This window comes from Ruditapes philippinarum, unplaced genomic scaffold, assembly GCF_026571515.1.
Source record: "Ruditapes philippinarum isolate M1 unplaced genomic scaffold, ASM2657151v2 ctg21707_1_1_1_1, whole genome shotgun sequence".
NCBI classification, from domain to species: Eukaryota; Metazoa; Mollusca; class Bivalvia; order Venerida; family Veneridae; genus Ruditapes; species Ruditapes philippinarum.
In genome coordinates this window covers 1,648-10,012 of record NW_026861634.1, presented here as the reverse complement: position 1 = coordinate 10,012, position 8,365 = coordinate 1,648, and the positions used below count along the sequence as shown (strand labels likewise).

The 8,365-nt window shown below is 32.3% G+C and overlaps 1 protein-coding gene across 1 annotated transcript; it reads left to right on the top strand.

Annotated features, from left to right (window-relative positions):
• Positions 1 to 558: 558 nt before the first annotated feature.
• Positions 559 to 4,148, top strand: LOC132716364 (uncharacterized; the record flags this gene model as incomplete). The annotated part of the gene is made up of 4 exons (XM_060699626.1): positions 559 to 833; positions 1,451 to 2,506; positions 3,458 to 3,719; positions 3,868 to 4,148. Coding segments are annotated over 4 exons (1,874 nt in total), but the record flags the coding sequence as incomplete, so codon positions are not given.
• Between the last annotated feature and the right edge of the window lie 4,217 nt (positions 4,149 to 8,365).

Sequence of the window (8,365 nt, the reverse complement as noted above, 5' to 3'; positions counted from 1 at the left end):
ATACCGCCGTTGCCAACGATAAATGTTTGTAAACAACGACACCACTACAAACAAGGTAGAAATAAATGTTTATTATATTCTTACCCCAAAATAAATATTTCACATTATTAAACATAGATCTATATATATTTTGAATACTGTATACTTTATTTGAGAATAGTCATATTCTTCTAAATTAAATAAATAAACGATCGGCTAGCAGCAGCGGTGCAATCAAGTGTAGAGATCCAAACTTGAATGGCTTCAATCTTAAATGGATATGTATGTGAACAAATTTTGTTGAAAATGAATTTACAATGTAATTAAGTTATGAAAAATATGAAAACGGTATTTGAAATATGTGCTATAAATGAATATTTAAACAATAAACAGAGCCGTCTGCAGGTAATTCTATTTTTAGCTCATGCGTGCGATCGATATCAAATACTTGATTACTTAGCGCTCAATTTATAAATTCCGCTGTGGCGCAGTGGATGAGACTTCTGCTTTTGACGGGAGCGGCCCGAGTTCGAATCCCACTACTGTTGAATTTTTTTTATTAGTTTTTTTTTCTTACAGATATGGTCAAGCATTACATCTGCACAATTTGCAATAGAAAAGCAAATCGTCGAGACAGAAGACCTGTACCGGCAAATATTCAGAAATATTTAAAGAAAAATCTGTCAATTACTTGCACAATCGATAGTGTTGTGTGTTCTGGATGCAGAATCAAATTTTATAGAAAACTTAGAAAACCAAAAGAATCAGGTCCCGTACCGATTGATGAGAGGGGTGATGCTGGCGATGCACTCGTTCCGCCGTCCACAAACGAACGATTCACTAGTCCTCCATCGGTAAGTGCACGCGATTACAACCATAATATATTTAAGAAATTAATAATAATCAATAAGTAACATTACATGGTATAAATGCGTTGTTTTAATGTTGTATTATCTGTAACCTAAATAGATATTTAACATGGACTGTTAGGCACACGTTCCACAATATATAACATAGGTAGCTTAAATCATCACATTTACTTTGTGTTTGAGTTTGAAATAGTTTTTTGTCAAATGGGATTGCAGTATTTTAATTGTTAAATATGAAAATGAGATGTATATGCTTAATTCAAAATAAAATATATGTTCTGTTCTGTTCAGTATTTTAAATGAATCGTAACACATTTACTTTGGTAATCAGCAAACTGTGAATCAATGTAGTAAATCGACTGTTTATAAAAATATTTTAATTTGAATTGAAATGAATATAATTAATTTAAAAACACCAAGTTCGTTAAAAGTTTATTAGTACACAATTAAATTGGTCACGCGGCCAAACGTGTTCATTACTACGTATTCACAAATCAGTCGAGCGACTCTTGGTAAAATTAAGTTTTAAAATGCTCAACACTTACTTATACTTAAAACTTCTTAGGACATTATTATTATTATGACCATTTCTTACATTACAGGTAATGCTGAAAATCTCTTCCATAAGCAGAAGCCACAGCCGCTGTTTCGTGTGCAAAAGGCCTGGACCAAAGTTGGTGTGCCTTCCAGCAGAAGGGCGCTTTACAGTCTTCCTTGACCACAACATATTAGTACCAGCAGACGCAAGGTGTTGTCCAGTCCATATTTCTGATGGGACTCTGACTCAAGACTCTTTTTCAAACATACAGACGCTGACAAGTACCTCTTTGCTTAATCGATCTTCAATATGTAATATACTTCAAAAAATGAGAAACGCTTGCCTAAATCAGAATACATCACTTAATTTTGATGCATTAGACGAACGTGATTATCCATCTCTTACTGGGCTTACCAAACCACAGTTTGATGATTTTTGCAGTCATTTGCTTCAACACATTAAAACAACGCCTAAAAGGTCTCCAAGAACAACCGTTGGACTTTTTCTTGTTAAGCTTTACTCTGGAATGTCCAATAAACTCCTGTCTACAATATTTGGCTTAAGCAAGTCAAGCGTTCGCCGCGCAATTGAGACCGTTCGTCTAATATCAATGAGAACAGTTGTTCCGATATATCTTGGCATTGAAACTGTCCCAAGGTCAACCCTCATTCAGAACCACACACGCCAACTTGCAAAGACACTTTTCAACGCTGATGACAACCAACTGATCCTTGTTCTTGACGGAACATATATTTATATCAATAAGTCAAATAACTTCAAGTTCCAGAGGCGTTCATTTAGCATGCACAAAGGCCGGCCATTGGTTAAACCTATGGTTGTTGTTACAACAACGGGTCACTTTGTAACTATAGTTGGCCCTTACCTTGCAGATGGCAAAAACAACGATGCGGCTATACTGAACCATATGCTACGTGCCAATATTCAAAACTTCCGGGAGTTTTTACAGGAAGGAGATATTCTGGTAGTTGATCGTGGCTTCCGGGATTCGCTGACTCTCCTCGCTGACCTTGGAATCAACGCTGAAATGCCTGCCTTGATCAGCAAAGGACAGAAGCAGCTATCGACGAAGGAAGCTAACTCCAGTCGGCTAGTTACAAAAGTATGTTTAAAGGCACATCGTCCATCATAAATACATATTTTATAAGTTATAATAATGCTTTAATAATGAATTTAGAGTATGTTTCAATTAGATAATTTACAACTTAAGAAAATAGCGCTGAATGTGTTGTAATATATCGTAAAGTAGCATAATATATACAAAGTAGTATTTTGACTTCCGTACAAAAACTTATCCACTATGTAATTAAACCAATTGTCAACTGTGTTGGAGTAGCAAAAATCATTGTTTGTGTATAAAGCAAATGAGTATTTTATGGAAAATGTAACATGGTACTTTTTTTTAGGAATAAATTGATAGCATGAATTGATGGGCCTTTAATATATTTAATCGGGTTTCGTAGAATATAAATATTTGTTTAGGCAAATGAAAAACATTTGATGCAGTAACCATATGCTACGTTTTTTTTAAAATTAGTCTGCTTTAATAAAGCTAAAATGTAAATAATACAATAACTTATAAATAATATTCAAAACATTTTGTTTTCTTAAAAAAGCCAGGGTGAAAATGGTTATTATCATATCTAATAGGATACAAAAAGGTGTTACTCATGATTTATGCGTACATCAGCTTTTTTTTCAAAATAAAGTTTCTCAGCTGTATATTGCTTAGTACGTATTTACGTTTTTTGGACGATTCATTGTATCAAATTATCATTATTAAAAAATGAATAATACAAATAATCATGTCATCAAAATTAAACAGTGTCTTTCTTAAAGAGTTGGACGAAATATATAAGTTATGTTCATAGAAGAAAAGTATTGACCTAGTGCTTGAACTAACGACCCATAGTTTCAAAAATGACAGTATTTCTAGCCTATTTAGATACTATTCAAATTGAGTTTATGTATAAAGGTTGTTCTACCTTAAAACTTAAATGAATATAGTGTAACGTTTGTGTTTATTTGTAATTATACCATTTCTAATTTTCAGGTACGATGGGTTGTTGAATCGGCCAACGCTCGAATCAAACGGTTCAAAATGCTTGCAACAGTACTTCCATGCAGCCAGGTGCCCTTCATTGGAGACTTTGTTAGGATTGTATGTGCTATATGCAATAAATATCTTCCTGCACTGAGTTCACCGTCTCAGACAGAGGCAGATTCGCAAGTTGCCCAACAAATGTTGTTGTTGGCTGAACGAGCCAATACATTACAAGAGTATGTACAAGAGTGGTCTCGAACGGAAGTTAAAAGTATGGAAGTCGGTTGAGGATGTACCGTTTCCGCGACTGTCAGAGGAAAATCTACACGACCTGACGCTTGGTGTATATCAGTTGAAGCTTGCGTCCAGTTACATCCAGGAGCATCTCACTGGTGCATATGACATACATGTCCATGTAGATGACACGTCACTACTGACAGTACGGTTGCAGAGTCGTCACACAAGCAGCAGACGATATCTCATGTGGATACGGTCCAGTGATACGGCAGTAGAGGCTTGGTACTGCCAGTGCCGTGCTGGGGCACGAGTTGTTGGAATGTGCGCGCATGTTTCGGCCATCGTCTGGTATCTTGCTTTTGCTAGGCATCAAGAAAGCACGCGGTACGGTGTAAGGGACTGGGGTAGTCATCTAGAAGATGCCGCTACATTCCAAATCGACTCCAGTTCTGACAGTGATTAAACATTTGCAAATAATGAATACAAGAGACAACTGACTTTTACAATTGTAAAATTATAAATGATTCTTTATCTTTTATCATTTTTCGGCTTTTTAAACTGTTAAGATAATCGACAATCAGTAACTTAATCAATAAGAATATTTGGTAATTATAATACAATATAAAATGTTGTAATTATTATTCCTGTAGGTACATTTATTGACTTTGTAAAGAACTTTTTTTGCCAGACAGTCAATAGCTTCAGTTACTCATTTAATTATGACAAATTAAAATAATTATACACAGTGTAAGATGAAGGTATCAAAATGGGTATTGAACTGCGTCACTCGCTGATGAATAATCAAAATATTACTGCGAGCTGTACAATCAGTGCGGATGTGCGTGAACAACTTTTTTTTGGTTATAGAATTAAACAAAAAAGATTATTTTTTCGTCTGAGTGATAATTGGAACATATTTTCAATCAACATGATCAAATTCAAAATATTCTCCATCGCCAGTCCGGCCATGAAAATATATAGAAGCTTATCATATTTCCTGAAAATATTTTCTAATTTCACTCAAACGAAAAAATGTCCTCTAATTATATAGCTGTATAAAGAAGGTAAATAAATACATGTAATAAAAATGGCGGAGACTGTTTTTGAAAAAAAAAAATGAAATAAACATGTACAAACTCAAAAAGAAAAGTGAAATTGAAAATACATGATTTTTTTGAAAAAAATTCACTACTTTTGTTATTGCTTTAATTATCGTCAGATAATAGGTCCGAAATGAAACGAGCTTCATTTACATAATATGTGTAATGTTAAAATTCTAAAAAGTAATATAAATAGGTATTTATGTTTATAGTTTCTATAATTAAGAATCTACATTTTATTTCTCAGTTATCTAAAATAAAAAAAATTCAAACGGCGCTATGAAACGTCAAAATTTGCGGATTATTTTCCCGCGTCGATGACGTCGCGCTAACAATGTACATAATACGTACATGTTTCTCAGGCTTAGAAACAACGTCATATATGATAATAATGAAATAAAAATAGCTGATTTTAAAATAAGATTGTTCAAATCTGAATTACTGTAAGTTTCAACACTTTTCGAGGTTGGGCCAAATTTGATGGTTAGTGAACCAAGCCCTTTATAAAATGGGAAAATACAAAATTTCGGGTCTTTTTTAGAGCATTTATCTAAATGCTCACTTAAAGGTAATTGTCTGGTTGATGGGTCTCTTATCTGCTGAGCATGAACAGTTTTTCTGTTTCTGAGTTTGTCACCTGTTTGGCCTATGTAAAATTCTTTGCAGCCGTTGCAAACTAAAACATATAAAACATTTTCAACAGTACAGTCCATATTTTCTTTTGTATGAAATATTTTATTCTGAAGTTTTAAAGAATATCCTTCTATCAAATATATATATATAACAAAAACATGTAAAAACCTTTTGCATAATTATGTAAATATAACTGTTTGAATTTATTATAACATGATTTCTTGGTGCATGCATTATAATAAATAGACATGCATATGTATGTTGTGATATTCGTTGTGATGATGTGTGATAAGCTCCAGTCAGAAATAAAGTATATATATTCTGTTCTATCATGATTATTTTGTCCGAAAAATACTAATTTATAGTGATATCCATCCAATTAAAGAGTGAGACGTTTAATCAAGTAGCATGTTGTTCACACTTGAGTGCTTCAAATTAGCTGTTTATTAGTTACACGTGTGAAAAACCTCATATGCCGCTTACAGTTAAAAATTTATCATGTTTCATATGTTTATAGTACATTTAAACGTTATACTCAGACAATACATTTGATTATTATATATTTTGTTCTTGTTTTCTTTGCAATCCATGGCTTCTCATTTGGTATTCCCATCCAAACATGACAATTGTTTGTTTTTTTATCAATATGGATGCAGCATTTAAAAAAAAGAAAATGAAAAATGAATACAGTAAAGTTAATAAAAAAAAGGAAATGGGGCCGATCTGACTTGAGGCCGATTTCATTTGAGGCCGATTTGACTATTTTGGGGCCGATTCGACTTTGGGCCGATCTGACTTGGGGCCGATTTGACTGTAAATCATTTCATCATGAAGTAATCTGATGAAGTATACATAACTTTAACCTTTGGTTAACAGATATACATTTCAACTTAAGAGTTCCGTATACATTGTGTTGATATTAAATAAAATCATATAATACATGTTACTTACAGTTTGCATACTCTGAAGGTCATTTTACTCGCTAAAAAGGAAGGTGGTATTGTTTGTTACAAGTACATTGTAAATTATACCAATACGGATACACACTTTCTGTTTATTATTCAAGGGTTTATGGTCTTATGTTTAGGCAATTAACAATCTAATACATTAAACTAGTATATGAAAAAGGCAAAACTAAATCATATAAACTTTAGAAAATGAATGATGCATATAAATAACAATATTTGTCAATTGAAGATACATCATAACTTACTAAGCAATTTGTTGAAATATATTAAAATGTAAAATGAATATGAGTCATGATCATGACGAAGTAGCATTGCCCGTTGTCAAATGTTGGCAAAATATTTGATGGCGGTCAGTAAATTGACCTTGATTATACAGGACGATAACAAAAGACGGAAGTGTAGCTTAACTGCAATATGTGTTCAAATGGCAGCACATCTCAAAATCGTCCAAAAATCTTTCTTGGCAAAATACCGATGGATCTTCCCAAACGGCCATATTGTGGTGGATAAACCAGTTATTTCCAATAACATTTGAATAAAAAGAAACTGTTGATTTAGTTACATTATTACAAAGAAAACATATATTAAAACTTTATTTAATGCATTTATGAACGATGTTGTTAAAACAATACAACTTTAATCTATCACATCAAAAGTGAAAGTCCAATAAAATGATCTTGTATGGTAGCTTTAAGTCTGTGTTATCTACCTTTGACCTAAGGTATGCTTAAATATGATAACATTTAATCATCTACAAGTTACGGTACACAATATATAATTACATTAACTATGATTCTATACCATTCGTCAAGATGCATAAGCAATCGTAGAAATACTGTTTATCGAAGTTTTGTTTGTATCCCCAACAGTATGATGATTATGCAAATCCTTTATTAAAAATCAAAGAAAGATATCTATAAAATGCTATATGGAATAAGAGCTTATATAATTTCATGTTTATATACATATTTGTAGAAGAAAGCAGTATCACATACCAGTAATAAAACAGTCCGTGTGAAATCATTCAAAATTATATACGTGCAAGTTAACAGTGCTTTTGTAGAAGATATAGAAATGGGAATGTTCAGTTAAAAGGAAGAAACATGGCAACAAGCATTGGATTGTTTTTTATCATAGACACTAAAAATACCAAAGCGTTACCTGTTTTATCTACCAAACAAATTAATGAAGTATTCATGATAGTTAACAAATTCCTCAGCGTGTTTACAATGATTTAACAAATTTCAATGAATATTTATTTTAACAAAATAATGCTTCCGACCATGTTAGTTATTTATGAGATGAAATAGAGAATGGCAAGATGTAAATTTATATGGACTTCTTTTACCTGTTTGCTCACTATTTACCCTTGCATGATAATGTTGCTTTAATTGTTACAGGGGTATTTCAAAATTAGAAATAAATCATTACATTATACATGTATTAGCAAATTGCATTTAGGGGGTATAAAATGGCATTACTAGCTCGAACTGCTAGTTGTCTCATAGCAAAATTATGTACAATATCAGATTTGCTATTGAACTGAAATTTCGACTATGCAAATTTCATATATGGTACATCGTATAATATTTCAATGCCTCCGAGGGGATCACGCCTTTTCAAGAGGTTTTTAAATTATAATAGCAGGAACAACTCTGATCACACACGATAAGTGACGCTGATAATACCGGTTATAAGATCATCCATAGCTATAACAAAACAATTTGTTTGCCTTTGTTTCAAATTGTGACATAAACGTTAACCTTAAAAAGATAATAACTTATTTATAAAAAAAAGTTCAATCACGTAAGAACAATTCTGTCAGTTTACTGATTATGAAATTTAAAAGTTTGTTAACATGTTTAAGATCAATATAAAAGCACAAATGTGATTTGTATTGATAAAATGTTATCGAAGTATTTAAATTCACAAACTCTCAGATTATTACCAGGTATGTGTCATTATAAATAATAAAAATT